This window comes from Pygoscelis adeliae, unplaced genomic scaffold (genome assembly GCF_000699105.1).
Source record: "Pygoscelis adeliae isolate BGI_AS28 unplaced genomic scaffold, ASM69910v1 Scaffold303, whole genome shotgun sequence".
In the NCBI taxonomy this organism is placed as follows: Eukaryota; Metazoa; Chordata; class Aves; order Sphenisciformes; family Spheniscidae; genus Pygoscelis; species Pygoscelis adeliae.
Window position 1 is genome coordinate 737976 of NW_008824367.1, and position 15725 is coordinate 753700.

The 15725-nt window shown below is 41.9% G+C and overlaps 1 protein-coding gene across 1 annotated transcript in view; it reads right to left on the minus strand.

Moving 5' to 3' along the window:
- The window catches only part of ARIH1 (ariadne RBR E3 ubiquitin protein ligase 1), a 37156-nt gene extending 21649 nt beyond the window's left edge, over positions 1-15507 (minus strand). Inside the window, exons 1-4 of the mRNA XM_009319918.1 lie at positions 15440-15507; positions 6793-6937; positions 1441-1533; positions 1002-1057 (exon numbers count right to left, since the gene is read on the minus strand). Of these exons, the coding sequence (XP_009318193.1) occupies positions 1002-1057; positions 1441-1533; positions 6793-6937; positions 15440-15447 (302 nt within the window). The 5' untranslated portion in view covers positions 15448-15507. The remainder of the gene's footprint in view (positions 1-1001; positions 1058-1440; positions 1534-6792; positions 6938-15439) is intronic.
- Positions 15508-15725: the final 218 nt, after the last annotated feature.

The window sequence follows — 15725 nt, forward strand, 5'->3', positions numbered from 1 at the left end:
GCTGAGAGTGTACGACATCACAAGTTGAGTCCAGACTCCAGTAAACAAAAAATCTCAATCAAGTCACTCCAGATATTATGCCAACTTCAGTTCGGTTCCCACCCACTGAACTCTACAAGCCACCCCTCAACAGGGCATGAAAACATTTCAGCTACTTCCACTTCTATCCAGCCTACACTTCATGACTAACACAGAGCCACTAATGCAGAGGAATATGGGAAATCACTACTCTGAAAGCAACTGATATAAAAACCAGCAAATTAATATCAATGAGTGAGTCAGACTTCAGGAAGGAAGGAATAAGGTAACAGAATAAGCTTCTATTTAGATGCTTTTCAGCATGAAGAATTAAAATGAACTTAATCAAGGTTCAGAATTCTGAAGGATATTACTCATGCAATAACATCACCCAATACAAAAGAGAAGGAAGCTCATGGAATTCACTGCTCCACCATGTACGAGCAGTCATCCTACAGCTGGACAACTGAATAAGCCAAGTGACACAGGCTGACATACCAGCTTAATCAAATCTGATGTTTGAGGGTCAACTGCTTTCTATCAGAGGGCATAAAACACACCCTCCATCAGACCATACACAGGACTTCTTTCCTCTGACTCACCTATTAACTATAGCTATAGGACTTGGTGAACCAGTGGGTTGACCTAGGTAGGAAGTCCTAAATTCCTACGTAAATCAAAGGAAACAAAATGCAGAAAGCAGTTGAACAGGGTTTGGAAAGACTGCCTGGTGTTTACTCTGCTGTCATGCTGACCAAATTGGTCAAGGAGTCTTTCCTCCAAGTACTGTGGCATGGATTTTTCAGACCTAAACAGGAAGTTAAGAGACATACCGGTATCAAAATAGACAGTTCAAGACCAACCTCTCTGCTGCCTTAAAGCCTCTATGCAGTTTTTTTATAAGCCAGTGCATTTGAATAGCACATGAGTAACAAAATGGAAAAAGAGAGGAAAGCCAGGAGGTAGCAACTCATCATACTTACATAACTGTATTGTCATCGACTAAGATATCACAGCCATGAGCAGGGCATGAAATGGTCTGAAAAAAACAAAAATGTCATAAAAGGAACAGTGTTTATCCTATTTTTGCATCACAAAGAATTGCAAGACAGACTTCGCTACAATCCATAGCAAAAATACTACATTGGCTCTATCATCACATTCTGTATGTACCACCGTGCACAGCACGATTCCTCCCACCCAGAGCAAAGACACCTGCACTACCTCCATGTAGTTCCCTTCAGCTTCACCCATGGCAAAGACTTGCAGCCCCCAAAGCTCTGGGGCTTGGGTTTTCTTTGTTGTTCTTTTGGGGTTTTTTTAAGCTTTAGCGAGGAGGAATTCTCTCCTTTCTTTCCCCCTCCTCTCTGATACACAAAATTTCCAGAAATAAGTCATGAGGTAGATAAGTTGACATTTTACCTGTCCCATGCCTTCCTCCATTATTTTGGTAGTTAAATATTCACTCCAGCACTGCATACAGAACTTGTGTCCACACTCTAGGCCAGTAAAGTACTGCAATGACAAAGAACACAAGACATTGGATCGTTTTATCACGTGTATTCACTCGATCATTTCACCCTTCTTGGTGCTGTGCAGTTTATCACATCTCTCATCCCCCACACCAAACTTGAGGCGCTACTATTTATTTTGCATCATCACCACTACAGAACATTGCCAATGCAGCTTTAGTCATGCTTTCAAAGCCAGACTTTAATCCCCAACCCTAGCAGCGAGGAAAGGTGTGGCTGATGTTTCCATCCTGCCTGCCCATTTAAACTGATCCTTGTTTTAGGAGTACATACAGAGCATAGCATGCCTCTCCACTGTTTTACTCTTGCAAATGAGTAAAATAAATGCAACACCAAACAGGTCAGAGTTATAAGATGATAAGGAATCTTCTTTCCTCCTATTTTTTCCACTTGGCTTGCTATTGCATGTGGGTGCTGCCCAGAAGTCCCAGAATATGCACACCAGCTATGCACAGGCACCAATTTAGCTCCCTCTTGTATAGGAAACAGAAAGTGATCAGCAAGCAGTCTGCATTACTGGGTGAGCACTAAACAACCAAAATAGAAAGAATTGTGTGCACTTACACTTTTAATGCGTATGCATAGAGTTTGCCAACTTACTTGGTAAACTTCCCTCTGAAACCCAGATGCTCATCAGACGAAGACACTAAAGATCCTAATTGGCAGGTGTAAATTACTAAATAAAATTCAATAATGATTAGCTGTTGCAGACAGCAACAAGGGCAACTTCATCTGTGTATGCATCATCTACACAGAGTATGCCAAGTTACCATCTGGGATTGAATGGTTACACAAGGAGTGGAGAAGCAAACACTGCTGAGGGAAGACTGAAGTTAAGTTACTTTTCTCTGGTCATCTTAAAGTTATTTTATACTCAGAGCCAGGGGCAAGGACAAACTATATTTAAAACAGTTCACTCATACCACTGTGCAGGTTACTATTCGATAGCTTAGCTTTTCAAACCATCTTATTCTCGGCCAATAAGATAAAAACAAGAGCTCCACCCTGAGATACCATCAACTCATATGAAACTCCACAAACGAAGGAAACCTGGTATCCTCTGTAGAACAGCCCAAAACAGCACCAGGATGCTGGCAATTAAGAAAAGGAGAGAGTCCATTTTAAGAAAACAATGTTCTTCCAAAACTGCCCCCTTGACCATTACAGACTCAAGATTACAGCCAGCACATCGCCCATTTTGTTCATCCGACACTGGCACATTTGCTAGGTTATGCTCGCCTTTCAATGCTACAGCACTCGGATTGCGCAGGGAAGGTGCTTGTTAGCACATTCTTCCCACGGCCTCGCCATTTTGTGATTCACACTCATCTGGCACTCCTGTCACCAATGGAGGCACAGGTTTGAACCTGAGGCTTGGAAACATGCTGCGATGCTGCAGCCAGTGGGCTCGACTCTGCCTGCCCTTCCCACAGCCTTGCCAGAGAGCACTTACCAGGAGCAGCAAGGCAGTTAAATCTGACCTGACCAGCCCGCAAGGAGAGAAGTGAGCTGAGCACCGGACTTTGTTGCAGGTAGAAAGAGATACCCACCCAAACATCCGCTTTCTTTGGAACAAAAAAATCAGAGTGGTGTGTCCTGTCAGCACCATGGCTCAAGGAGAGAGGAGGCTGACAGCTACAGGATGCCCAGGTACACCAACTCCAAGACTGGGGGGGTGGAACGACACACACACACACACGACACCTTCCAATTTTTGAACCGTTACTGAGCCAGCTAACAAGGTCTCTCATGCTCCACAGGTGCTGCTGTGGCCAAGTGACATCCCCTGGAGATGCACGGTTAGAAAAGCCCCAACATCTGTAACTTTTGGGATGCCAACAGCACACAGCCTGAAGACACCACTGACTTCTCCCAGAATTATGGCTTCCCCACATGTGATGGGAAATAAGCATAGACAAGGAGATCATCCCTTAATGAACCTAAATACTCCTGCAGCAAGCACACGCAGGGAAGCACTACAGAACATAGGTAAGCACATGTCTTCATTTAAGACACGTTGCACTTATTTCAGGCAGTGAAAAGATTTGCTAAATGCCCACATAAGAGGCAGCCACTACACCTCCTCCCAGGCTGCAAAGAATTCAGAGCATCTTTCAACTCATTTCTTTACTTTGAGGGAGTTCCCAATTATTTTTGGCTAAGCTGACAGCAGATGTCAAGGGAGCAAGCAAGGGCCAACATAAAACCACCAAGTGTAAAGGGTAACTGACTTCTGAAACAGCACGTTATCACAGGGGACAGGTCTACTTTCATCGTATCTACGCTCATCACCTACTTCTCTTGCGACGCCAAGCACTAGCAGCAGCATGCTGCCATTCGATACCTGTCCCTGCTCTTCTGGTAGCATCAAACTGATCAAAGAAGGGATCAGCTGCCCCAAGATGTGTTTACCACGACAGCCTCGCTCAGGCTTTCTTTACTTCAGTAATGATGATAGCACTGATAGACAGTCATCTGTGTGTCCTTAGAACAAACACACAGTTTGGACAACAGCACGATGTTCCCCAAACACCTCCAGCCCAGCAGCCTTCCTCTCAAATGGGACCTGAAGGGCAAGATGCAAGAGAGGAGGTGGGCAAAGCCAAAACCCTCTCAAGTCCTGTCTTCACCAATAAGGGCTTCGCCTGAAATAACTACTGGGACTTGACACAGGTTCATGGGGACCCAGAAGGACTGAAATATCTCCCTTAAGTTTACAAACCGTCAGGGTGCATGCTGCCATGAGAGCATCAAATGCCTCATTTTGCAGGTGCTTCCTAAAACCTCAAATCACAGTTCTTCGGAGATGACTGAAGAGCTCTAAAGACTTTGTATTTCCCTTATATGTGCTTTAAAAGGCAAATACCACCTGCAATGACCCTATGAGAGGGTGAATATTCAAGACTCTTGCATTCCTGTAATAGTTGTACACTGTAAAATTTCTCAACAGGTGCTACTCCAAACTCCCAGCTTTCTATAGGCTGAAAGGGGCTCAAAAAAAATACAGCTTGTTCAGGGGGGCAGAAATAAAAGCTGACCATTGCAGGAGGATTTAAAAGCTGAGATTTTAGGTTAGGTATTGAACATAACTTATCCTAGAGTTTATAATTCACATTCACCAAAACAGCTTCAAAACAGATTTCAAACCAGATGGCTTACGGTCACCTTAGACACAGAGACACTACAGCCTTTTAAAGCAGAAATAATAAATATTAGTTTTCCTCTACGCTCCGACCTTGGGGTATGGCAAAGAAACAGAGAGGCTCCCTTCTGTTGTCTCTTGACTTAATCAACACTAACAACTTAGAGACACCTCTGCTCACTTGCAACATAACTGGGCCACTACTATTTTTAATGTGCTATTCGAACTACAAAAATAAGATGTATTATTATGCTTTGTGCAGTTCTTTCACTAGCCAGAAAGCTGCTTCCCAGGCAGCACATGTATCCCCAGCCAGAGGAAAGGCCTATCGGTAGTGAGCGCTGGCCATATTGTTCACACCCAGCACAGCAACTACATTGAAAAAGAGAACAAGAAACCTAATATATATATATATCAAGATATATATATCAAGAACATGAAACCTAAATTTGAAGTTTCCAAGAGGACCTTTCTGGAGATAAAATAAAAATTATTTCCTTACTACCCAATGTGAAAAGTCTGCAGTGCTTAAACAGTAGAAGTTTAGCGTAAGGTAGAGGGCTAGACAAATTTCTCAAGCTTGTCCTTCTTTTTCAAAGCACCTCTTCATACAAAGCAAGCAACAATTCTCCTTAGCAGCTATTCTCTAAAAAGGAAGTTGGTGCACAAGGCTTAAAAGGAGATGCACAAAGTCTTGTGGTTACTGGCTCAAGAGCAATAGTGATCTTAATACCAAGAATCTCAGCTGCCTGAAACTGGGCTTTGCTCTTCTCTGCCTGCTCCAGAGCAAGGAAAAGGCTTGCAGTCAGGCTACAGCAGCAAGGGTACTTTATTCAAGGCTACTCATAAACCCCAAAGCTCATAATAGTTTCCATTCTTGCTGAAAAGCAAGCTCATAAAACACACCCAGACCAAGAGTGGAAGCCTTACGTAAGGGCTGCCCTGCTCTTCAAGGGTCAGGCAGACATTACGGTGTTTTGGAGGGTCGGGACAGCTCCACCAGGAACGGTAAGCTCCAATAAAGGAAGAATTCCTCATGTATGTCAGCACCCTGCCTTTTGGCAAAGCCACGGATGGTCTCTCATAGTTGAGCTTTTCCACTAATCTCGTTTTCTTCCAGGATCTCCCATCATTCTGTCCTGCCCCTGGAAGGGCCCTTGCTCGCCTGTACAAAACACAGCAGAAGCCTGGACCTCTGACTAGTGTATTGGAAAGTTTAGTATTTGTGAATAGCTACCAAAAAAAAAAAAGAAGCACCATCACCAATCGTACCACAAACCAGAAGACTAATTTAGAGCCACAGCAAGCACTTGCACCCTGATCTCCTCCAATTAAGAAGGTATTGCACAAACATGATAAAGATCCAAAGATATCCACATGGGTGTATTCTATGAACAGCACAATTTTATTTTACTCCCAGTCCTACTTAGTTTTATTCTAGGCTTTCTAGCTTGACTATTTTGCATCTTTTTTTTTTTTTGCATCACTACTTTTATAAGCCATTTCCTGTCTTGTCATTCTACTTAAGTAAATCCCTTTGCTCATCATGCTTTCCACATATTTTTTCTTTCATGTTTCATTTATTTGCATGTCTCAATTGGTATCTGACCTTTGTAAAAATCACTTGATCTACTGCTTGCTTTTTTCAGAAGAACTTTACTACGCTGCTCCCCAGACCCAGCATCCTCAAAGGTTTTTGTAGAAGAGATGATAATTTCATTTGAAATACAATCCCATTTTGGGTAAACTAATACTGTTTGAGGTTTGTTTAAAAAAAGTTTGTGAAACCACACAGTAAGAATTAAATAGAACGCATAAAGCGCTACATAATTCTGTAGTCCCCCACCACATTACTTGGATCAGCTGCAGCAGACAAGACAAGGTTTGTTGCATTAAGAAACAATCTTTAAAAACCTTTTAATTCATATACTACAGATTAGAAGATTCAATTTAAAAAGTGAAATCTTAGTTTCATTTCAAAGGCTTTTTCGAAATACTGTTGGAGAAGTCCTTACAGACTTCTGCTCAAAATGTTACGTTTCAGATAGCAAAGTTGGGGGAGTTACTGGTCAGGTACCACCTTGGCTGCCAGCTACTCACCGAGTTTGGGTAGTTCAGATAGCAGATCTGACAAGGCATATCCTGGGCTGATGACCTTGTGTTCATCTGGCGCGTTCGAGACTTTTTACTTGGATTAATTACATGACATTCCGCAAAGAGCTTCTCCAAGTTGCCATCGAAGTACCTGCATAACACATAAGAAAATGAAAATTTAACTACCGTCCCTGTAAGTCATTTTTCAAATTCTATTTAAGGGTTAAATGGACAAAGTTGGTTTTAATACTTCAAAAAAACCTCACACACCCACTACTTTTAACAAACTCTTCGCTAATGTTACACAACACAGCCCTGACCACAGAGGTGGATTAGACAACTACATCATTTCAGAGATTTGGGCTTGAATTGAAAATTCAAGTACCTTCAATTCTTCAGCTGCATTTCGAGTAATTCATGATTCTCCACAGTGATTTCTTTGCATTAAAGCTCCAGGACAGGAAACTGAAGCAAGAACGTCTTACTTCACAGTCCAGGCATCAGGACACTTCCCTGAAGCACAGGTTTCATGCCCCCAGGCTCAATTCTCTTTTCAGCTTAAGCCTTCCATTTTTCCCTAATATTCTAATCACTAAAACATTAAAGAGGAGGCAGGAAGCAGCAATCAGTCACGGTTCATGATTCAGCAGGTCCCTAGTTCCTGTACTTCACATTTTCCTCTGTGTACTCAGTCTACATTAAGTGTGCCCCGAAGAGGTCCCAATTTCAATTTTGGCACTTCCTTCTCTGATCTAAGGAGAAATGCGTCAGCAGGCTCAGACACTTGGTTCAGCTGATGGAGCACTTAGGCACGGTTACCGATCTCCAATTAAGGCAACTGCAGGACTGCGTATCACACACTTCAGGCATCTCCAGGGTTTGGGAACAACTGCTGCTGGATCAGGACTCTGATCTCCAGCTAGGCCAGTCTTCAATTTTACACTAAACACCTTGCCCATGTCCAAAGCCTGCACAGTGCATCGCTTGTACCAAAATCCTAGCCACTAGAGTATCTTTTGTCTCCAGTCAACCTGAGATATTTTAACAACCTCCTAAGAAAATACAATACCAGGTTTACAATGCTTCCAAAGATTAGATATCTCACAGAAAGGAGGATGCAAAATTGGTTGGGAGGAGATGAAAGACCACTTTCTTTCTATTTCCTATTCCCTTAAGGAAAATACCACTTTGGTTTACAGCCTTGCAGAAAGCTCTTCAACTTGGTGAGGAGGATCAGTTTTGAAAGGACCATGAGCAGGCAGGTCAGCCTCTTCCCAATATCAAGACACCACATATCTTTCTCCAGCCTGCAGCAGCTGCAAAGAACTAATCAGATCTGACAATTAACCAGCTAACCTTGCCTGCACGTACATCCCCCACTCAATGCCAGTAAACAAGTATTTCCCCCCCACCCCATCATCATCAGCAGCAAGTTAAATCCAAATAAGGTGGCACCTACCTAGGAAAAACCCCCACATTTGACCGTAGTGCAGTCATTTACCCTTAAGACCACCAAATTTACTCCCAGCAGACAACTGCCCCTGTAGCTAAGCACACAGGCAAGGCTTAAGTTAGAATCTTTATATATTTAAAGCTTTATGTATTTAAAGGCATATATTTAAGCTCATCACAAAACAGACAAAAAAAAATCTGCTGTCTGCCAACAAATAGAAGAGAACCAAGACTTTCAGTTGGGGAAAGAAGTTAGTAGATGTGTCTCAAAACTGTGGGACTAGGCCTGTTATACAACATCTAACCAAAACACCTCTGGCTAGATGGTCTTATCCCACAGTATTCCCAAAAAGTTCCCAATCCTTAGCAGTACTCTTACAGCACTACCTACTGACAAGACTCAACTTACAGTTAAAAAGGGTTAATTTCAGTGCTGGTTCATATGTTTCTTGATGCAGTTCACATACTTTAGATCTTCATTTTCAAGACACTGAATTTTGAAGGTAGTGGTGAATTCTGGCACTGCAGTATACACGAGGCTTTGCTGCTGTTCTTCAATGTTAGCTCAGGGATTTAACTAAACCAAGTTATTTTGTTTGCCTTCAGCATTACTTATATCTAGAAAATTTTAGCAAGTGAATTCAGTGCAGTCCCATTATAGGCAGTATTTGTTTATTAAAGAGTCATGGATAAATATTAACTCCACAAAAGGTTTCCAGCCTTCAAATTGTTCTTACATGCAGCACGATCAGTGTAGGACATCCTCTGTTTGAGGAGAGCAGACACACAGTTGGGTGTGATGTTTGCAAAGAAAATAGTTTTGAAGACAAATGCTATGATGCAACTTTAATACTGGCATTTGTGGTCAGCTAAATGCTTATGGAAATACCAGAGATATTTGTAATGGTGGGCTGTTTTCAAGGATACATATCCACATCAGGAACTTGACTTTACCGCTTGCACCAGGCAGTTTTACTTTTACCAAGTCTCTGCAAAAGCTACTCTTCTGAGCCATGACACCTACTGCCCTACACCAAGAAATATGGACAGAAAGTCGCCAACAACTGCTTTTCACCTGGAATTACCTATGCCCTCTAAATACCAATGGGCAATTAATTCAGAACAACCATTTCCTTCCCAGGCTTTCAGTAGTTTCCCAATAACAGATAGAAAATAAGTGATTTTTGTCTGTTTCTTGGGGCTAAAGGCTAGTGATAAAGGTAACTCAAATAAGATGCATAGATTGGAGTCCTTGACTATTTTAAACATTTCCAAGGCACCAGTATACTGCAAAGCATGCAGGTGCTTACATTTTGGTGTAAGAGTCATAGCTCTCATTAAACGGTTTCCATCGCAGAAGTGCCTGGTCTCTCCTACACTTACACAGGAGAAGCAAATGAGGCAGCTGAGAGACTCAGCCAGGGCGACACAGAGGAGGAAAGAAACATAAATCTAAGAAAAAAGACAAAGTTTTGCCTTTTTAACTCTACTGCACTCTTAATTCTTACAGTATTCACTCTGCTCTTTGTGATTGCCACTTGTAAACCTCACCAGTGTTGAGAAGAAACAGGGTATCAAGTATTCCTCTTTCCCCATGCTGTCTTCTCTTAATGAATTTGCTTTCTTTGCTGTGCCAGGAAGCACTGACCAAGTAATTTCCACAACTGTTTGCACATGTGTGTCTCAGACTCAAAATCATGCTGTCACTGGGCAGTAAGAGAATATGAACCATAGAAAATGCAAAAGAAAACCTGGATCTCCCTGAAAATACACAGTTGCAATGGGTACTGCAGAGTAAAGTCCAACACCTCCCTAACTGCTCCACCACTCCTTATGCAAATACACCGAGGGCCCAGTCAAAAGACTGTTCCAGTTCCTTCAATGGTTAGGAACAACTCTTAATTCCTATTACCACGCCTTTTTTCCATGAACATCAAGGAGGCCAAACCAAATGCAATCCTGGTTCAGATTTCACTACAATCTCATACAATTTTACCTACATTTCTCATGCATCCCAAACGTCTACCTTTCTCAAGAACTCCTTTTCCATCTCTCTACCGATGAGACCTCTCGTGACACTGTGTACCACTTTCAGTGCTAGGATCCTCCCAGCTGTTTTGTTTTTTTCCTGTATGACATCTGGATCCTCCTTCTGAACCAAACGCCTCCAAACATATTTGTGCCAAGACATTCATCAACACTAACAAACATTCATCCCAAAATTAACTGATAAGGGACTTACTAACAGGTTCCATCTAGTCTGCTACTTCCCTTTTGAGCAATGTAACTCCATACACACCATACTAACAGCTGAACCCAATGTATGCTACATATTTTATATCATAGTTGCATGCCATCATCTCTGCTGTGAAACATGGGAGAAAAAACATTTAGTTCCCTCCTCGCTTCCTTCACAGCTCCAGGGTTTTTGATTTTTCCTCAAGCCATCCCTCAACTTCTCGCTATTGAAGGGTTGCTTCTTGGTAGCTTGGTCCTTATTACTTTCATCTTAGGGAGGAGCACAGCACCTTTAACAGCCTTTTAAATCCTTTATCGTCTTCTCCCTTTGCAATGCAGATATTCAGCAATTCTAGCACTTCTGATACTCAAGAAATGTTATTATCTATTCAACACTAGACTCCTTGCTCAATATAGCTGACTTCAACAACTGGTTCTATTAGTTTTTCAAAATCCATCTCTTCATCACAGATCAAGTTGTTTTCTCTGCTACTTTAAAATGAACAGACACACCAGTGAATTGTTTTCATGTTCTTCTATAATTTCTTCACTGCTTACCAACACCAAGTCCATAATAGTATCAGGTCTTTTTGGCAGAGGGATCAAGCTGTCAGCTTCTTTATTTCCTCAAAATTTCCTCCTGCTGTTGGTTAACTGCCTAATCACAATCTTCTAGACATAATCAAATCCTATCCAAGGGAGTATCAAAGATAAAAAGCCTTTTCACTGGAAAAAAAAATGCTTCTAGTACACACTTTGCGATATTTACTTTAGTGAAACGGCATTTGTGAATGTCAGAGAATCACTACTCACAGTAAAAGATATCTTCATACCAAAAAGCCTGCCATACACAATTTTTCACCTGTTCAGCCTCTGCTGAACAGTGTTAAGCACTTACTTGCCCAAAGGAAAGGAGACAGCCAGGTACCTACAGAGAGGAGAGAGACCCTGAATGCCAAGGGAAGAGGCAATCTGGGCTAGCAGCCAAGCCACCGGGGCCATCCTGGCATCCGTCCTCTGCTCAGAGGGAAGGCAGACATGCGGCCACCAAGATAAGCACCTATGAGGGACTGCAATACCTCTGTCTGTACCTCCAGGGATTAAATCGGACCTTTGGGTACATGCTGATTTACTTTTCTTTTTTAAAAAAAACAAAAAGAACAAGGGAAGGCACGTAAAGCAGGAGAGCTGCATTTTAGTCTCTTCTTCATGAGTAGGTTCATCCCCAAAGTTCCCCTCAGAAGGGACGGACGCTATCAGCCATGGTAAAACTGGAAGGTAAATCGAGATGAACTTTAAGACAAAGCACTTCCTTCACTTATTTTTTAGGTTACCTGGTTAATCTGCACCTGCTAGTCTCCTGCCTCTATTAACCAAGCTTGTGAGACAAAGAGGAAAACATAACATTTAATATCTTTATTCTCCAAAACACATGCAGCACATCAGAAGCTGAACTCGAGTACTTCCTCCAGTACCCACTTCCACCCTACAAACAAATCCACCCCAAAATACCAGTTTTTCTTTTGGACACAGTCAAATAATTAGTGCTTCACCACTGGATAGGGCAGTTTTTCAGTTGTGGCTATTACTTCATTATAAGTGGAATAAATACCTGTAACATATCTGCCCTTTTAAAAATGCCACGCAATTACTCCATGACAAACCTGGCACAGACAACAATAACCTGCTTATTAAAAATATGCATAACACCACAAAAAAGCAATGAAGATGTTTTCATGTTTTAAAACATGGACATTTTCATCCCACAAGCTCAGACCTCATCACACTCAACACTTATCAAAAAAGAAGCCACTTCGTTTATCTGCTTTACTACAGGCAAAGTTTGATAAGGCTGCCTGTTAGGTCATGCTGACTCATGATGAACTAAGGTAAAACAGACACTGGTTAGGTACTGTAAATATACGCCATAAAGCAACTGAGTTCAAGCTCTGACTTGGTGTGAAATCAAGTACCAAAAATTGCACCCAAACATTACATCTTAACAAGCATTAAACCCACCCAGACTGCAGGCAACGACAGGAATTTCCTGGGAAGTCTTTATAATGGTTATTAGGAGTAAGAGGCTAAATGTATACCAGTTCAGGTGTTTAAAGTAAGAGTCTCCAGGGGGAGGGGGGGGGAATATATGTCTCCAACACTGTTGCAGAAAGAACATGGATTCACTTGGTGTGAAAGAACACTGTGTGTGAGCGCTTTTACTTGGCACCCGCAAGAAGTGCAATAGCAGCAGTTACCTGCTGGCTCCCCAGCACGAGCAGACGCTCCAGCCCCGGGGTCAGGCTCTGCCCGCGCTGAGTCCACACGGCGCCGGGTGCACGCCGACAGGCAAGCCAGCACCCAAGTTCAGCTATGAGCAAGCTGGAGACTTCAGATGCAAAACTTTTTGGATCACATGCTGAAGACACAGTGAATGGATAGTGTTACTTCCAAGCTAAAAGTAAGTTTTGGGTTTTTTCCCCTTAAAAAAAAAGTAGTGTTTAATTTTTTTTTTTTTTTTTGCATGATTAGAGCATGCCTCTCCGCCTCACCATGAATGCTTCCCAGTGTTTTTCAGCTCGTTTACACTAGCACAATGCTGCAGCAAGATTTGCTGGACACACACAAAGCCAAACAAGTCTCAAAAGCGATCTCTGTTTTGGAAGACTAACCAAGCCTAAGTTTGGGCTTAATCAGCTTGTCACATTCATCTGAACGAGAACGACCTCTATTTTAGCAAAAAGATGTGATCTGTAGCTAGCTCATGGCATCATTTCCAGCTCCATCACCATTTCAAACTGATTGCTTTGCATTCTGGCTACTAACATGACCACCTGCCTCCCACCCTTGCCTTCACCTATTACCACAGCAATAACAAAATCTTCTCGAACACTCAGAGCCAGTCTCGGCCTCTTCCCCAGCCTCCCGCTTTAACACAGCTGAGTGCCAGCGGAGCACTGCAAAGGGCTTCATGGAAGCTATTTGGCGAAGAAGTGACAGAAAGCAGCACCAGCTACTTGAGAGAAAAATGTTGTAATAGAAAAACGTTAAAACAGGACATCAGCACCAAAACTGTGACTAGTGTGCAACAGGTTTGCATAAGCAAGGGTCACATATTACATTACTCACAGGGGTAATCCTATAGAATTAAGTATTTTAATGAATATTTACCAAGAGTAAATGTTTACCTGTGGACTTTGTAAATATTTACGTGTACTTAAAGTGTTTTGGTTGGAAACTGTAAAAGCCTTAACAATAATACCTCACATAGAAATGGCTGACACCCCCCTTTGAAAAAACCCACAGCCCAGTTTTTATTTTTATTTTTTTTAAATTGATGGCAGCCTTAACAAACAAGCTTTCAGTGAGAAGGGAAAAAGCCCAATTGAATAGCGGATGACATTTCAGTACACTTATGTATCTCAAAGTGAGATGGAGATAGCCAAGGAGCGTGAACTTTAGCCTGACCAAAAGAACCAGCACAAGAAAAAAATCAAATACAAAGAAGTGAACAGACACACATTATAGAGAAGGAACTAAATCAGAATGCTTAACAGTTGTAGTCAGAGTTAAATAGCCTCAATGTGACTATATTTGTAACGCAAAGCTTTCATACTTCCAAAATTAACTAAAAGAGGTCAATCTCAGGAAAGAAAGCAAAGACTAGAAAGCTTAAAAAATATAATCACTTCAGAAAAAAGAAATCTAGGCCAAATAAAACATAAGAGATACCCGAGCACCATCACTGACTGAAAATGTTACACAAAGGGGGCTAAAGGTGTCCTAAATCCATTATCCCAAGAGAGTGGAAATACTTGAACTCTGAAACTATCTACTAGCAGGCTGAAAATCTGTTGCTCTTCCACACTTGCACCCTGCATGAAAGAGCACCAAACTACACGGGCTCAGCCCACAGCACAGAGCACCTACAGGCTGTTAACTGGTATTTATCAATTCAACAGTACTACCAACAATTGTTTCTGCACATGGTTTTACAGACTACAAAGCATCCTACCTCCTCATAGCCTGATCATCAGGCAAAGGAAATCAAGAGAAGGCCAAACAAACAACCCTACCAGGCACAAAGTCCTTCTGCCCGCACCCTCAACCCACCCCCTCGTGTCTCTTTACAGTTGTTAAGACCAGCAAAGACCATAACAACCAGTAAGTCCCCACACTGCCTTTATGCTGCGCCTGGTCCAGACTGATTCTCCCCCCGGCTTCTAGAAGTAAACTGAATTCTCCAGCTCCCTCACACTCCCTTCAACAGCAACACTGACACTGGAAAAAAAAAGTGCATTACCACTGTAGCTGGATTTGACCTCCACTGTAAAATAATAAACTATAAAAAGTACATTTACCAGCAACATTCCCCAAGAGCCAGGAATCAAAGATGAGAAATAACCCTAAAATGCTCTGCTCTGAGGGGGAGGGAGAGGCAAAATTCAAGCCATTATTTACACAAACACACTAAAGAAAACGTAGAGCTGCAAAGACAAAGACAAGGCAGATGCACTTTACCAATACCTTTTATCAGTCAAGAACAATTTAGTCTGGGCAAGACTGAAAAATAAACATGTCAGGAATACGCATGCTAGAATGACATGTAGGAGCAACTAAATCCAAATCTGAAACAGTTGCAAGATAACAGGAACCTGTTCCTGCTTGCTTTTTTCCAGAGCCTGCGAAAATCCTGTGCCTCTGTGTGTTCAAACTGGAAGGCATCCCTTCCTCCAAGGGGCAACTAACTTCCAAAACTTCTCTGAAGTCTAATAGATATTAATAATATTAAAACAAGGAGTCACTCTTAGCTGGTGAAGGCTGTTAGAGAGGGAACATTTAGAGCTTACACAAGAGATTCTCCTGCCACATACTGTGCGTTCATCCATTCTCACATTAATCCAGTAATAAACATTTCTTGCAGGTCTGAAGCGAAATGTGGCTGCATGCTAAGATGGCTGCTTACCTCTCCATCAGCTTCTCTTTATCCCAGTTGAAATGGCTAAGCAGTATTCGAGTAATAGTCGCTGGATTCTAGAGAAAGAAAAGAAAATAATAATTGAGTAACTGCTTGACCAAGTTGGTATACTGTTATGAGAACACCAAGCCGAGTTTTAAATAAGCAAATGGGGAAATCAGCATCTGATAACATGTATTGCCTGCACAGATTATGTTAACTAACATATACTGGAAAATAGTTTGACTTGGCAGATAGAAAATTAAAAACCCTATAAAGCAAAACATCTACATAA